Raw genomic sequence first — 2,102 nt, 5'->3', positions numbered from 1 at the left:
TGAGCATTGTGGCTAATTTATTGAAATCCATAGATGAGCTTTCAGATGGCCTGACATAGATGAATATGGAGCTACCATAGTAGATTGAGGCCACGGTGATATGCGAACTGCAAGTGCTAAATGCTTTATTCCTACCTTGGGCAGAAGGCATCCTTATCACTGTGACAATAATGCAGACATAAGAGATGGTAGTGACGGAGACAGAGGAAAGCAAGGTAAAACACGATAAGGCAAATTCTAAAGCTTGAATGAAGTGGGTATCTGCACAGATCAACTTTGTCACAGGTCCTGTGTCACAGAAGAAATGATCAACGATATTGGGTCCACAGAAAGGCAGTTTTGCCTTGAAAATCATATCAATTATAATGCAAAGAAAACTAATGAACCAGCAGAAAACCACCATCAGTAAACAAACTTGGTTACTCATGATTGCTGTGTAGCGCAATGGGTTACAAATAGCTAGGTAGCGGTCCACAGACATTGCTCCCAGTAGGAGGACTTCTGTGGTTCCTGCAAGAAAGTATAAAGCGCCTTGTAAGGCACATGCAAAGAAGGAGATGGACTTCTTCTCTGAAATGAGAATGCTGAGCATCTTCGGTGTGACAGTGGTGGTGATGATAATTTCCAACCAGGAAAGGTGGCTGAGAAAATAGTACATAGGGGTGTGAAGACGGGAGTCCAAGCGGATCATGAGGACAACCAGAGCATTACCCATTAATGCTAAAACATACATGATCAGGACAATGCAGAATAGAGGCAGCTGCATCTTCTGGAGATGAGAAAAGCCATGTAAAACAAATTCAGTGACAGCATTTCCTGAGATATTTTCTCTGCTCTTCAAGATCATTGGGTCAGACAACTGTAAAACAAACAAGCAAAAATCCACAAAATAATATTACTTCTATGAATTCTTAGCATGAAACAAAAGAATAAAAACAAATTAGGGGAAATTATGAAATAAATTTGGTTATCCCAAACCAATGAAGAATTTGATCCTTGGCTCTACTTTCCAAACCATCTGAGAGAAAAAATATATCTAATATATTTAATCTATCTTTATATTATAATTCACATACATACCCAATTCTCACACACACACTCACCAGAGTCTAATTTTTATTTGATTTTCTTCCAAATCAATCATCAGATTTTTTTTCCTGGTTAAACTTTTTTTTCCTATCTGGTTAAACAAAAAAATAGTAAGATGGTGGCCAGAAGGCTGAATGTATGAGATCCATGTACTAGTTGTTGTTAGCTTGTTGCATGTATTTACTTGTTGTCCAAGAGAAAATTAGCAAATTACTGGGAAATTATAGTGTGAATAGAAAAAAAGAAAAATAGAATATTTTCCAACCTCCAAAGACTTTGCTATCTCCTCTATGGGAAGAAGAGAACAGAATAACTAGAGAAAAGATAGACAAGAGAACAATCTCTTTCTGGTGGAGATCTTTCTTCAATAGAGGGGCTTTTGATAGAGATGTCACAGCCTGAAGGACTGGAAGAGTTGTGAGCTTGGGTTTTGAACAAATCATCCACTGAAACTACTGAACAAAAACTCGTGAATATGTAGGCATTTAGTAGACATTGCCACAAACAGCAGGCATATCTAAGAAATAATTAAATGATTAAATGAAATACATTTTATACAACTTCACTCCCAAAAGAATCATCCAAATGGAGCACTGTTGATTATTAATATCACTGCTTACCTTCAGGCTCTGTGATTTCCTTGCAATTTTGAATTCTTCATTCAGCATCTGCAAAATTCATCATATATAGTTAAGGGTGGGAAACATGCAATAAAAATGATTCAAAATTATATAATACATGAATGCAAGAGGTACTTGCGTATTATTTAATTGAACTCTTTCTGTACATATCAAGCTTAATCCAACTATTAAAATAAGATAAAATAAATAAAAAGCTGCTCTTGCAATACATTTTGCTTCCATGACTTTCTTTTTCAAATCATATTCTAATTTTTTGATAAAATATATTTCCTGAATGTATTAAGAATGCTGAAGGCATTAAGAATCTATGCATAACATATAGGAAACATACAGGAAAAAAAGAAAATGCTATCTGTTTGGCATAAAATTCTT

General features: G+C 35.3%; 1 protein-coding gene across 1 annotated transcript; it reads right to left on the bottom strand.

Annotated features, from left to right (window-relative positions):
- Nucleotides 1-5: 5 nt before the first annotated feature.
- On the bottom strand, nucleotides 6-1,757 carry LOC107301269 (olfactory receptor 6M1-like; the record flags this gene model as incomplete). Its single annotated transcript, XM_015830518.2, has 2 exons — nucleotides 6-859; nucleotides 1,710-1,757. Coding segments are annotated over 2 exons (902 nt in total), but the record flags the coding sequence as incomplete, so codon positions are not given.
- Between the last annotated feature and the right edge of the window lie 345 nt (nucleotides 1,758-2,102).

The sequence above is a fragment of the Protobothrops mucrosquamatus genome, unplaced genomic scaffold (genome assembly GCF_001527695.2).
Source record: "Protobothrops mucrosquamatus isolate PMUCROS unplaced genomic scaffold, P.Mucros_1.0 scaffold11117, whole genome shotgun sequence".
In the NCBI taxonomy this organism is placed as follows: domain Eukaryota; kingdom Metazoa; phylum Chordata; class Lepidosauria; order Squamata; family Viperidae; genus Protobothrops; species Protobothrops mucrosquamatus.
This window is presented reverse-complemented; position numbering and strand designations above follow the sequence as displayed.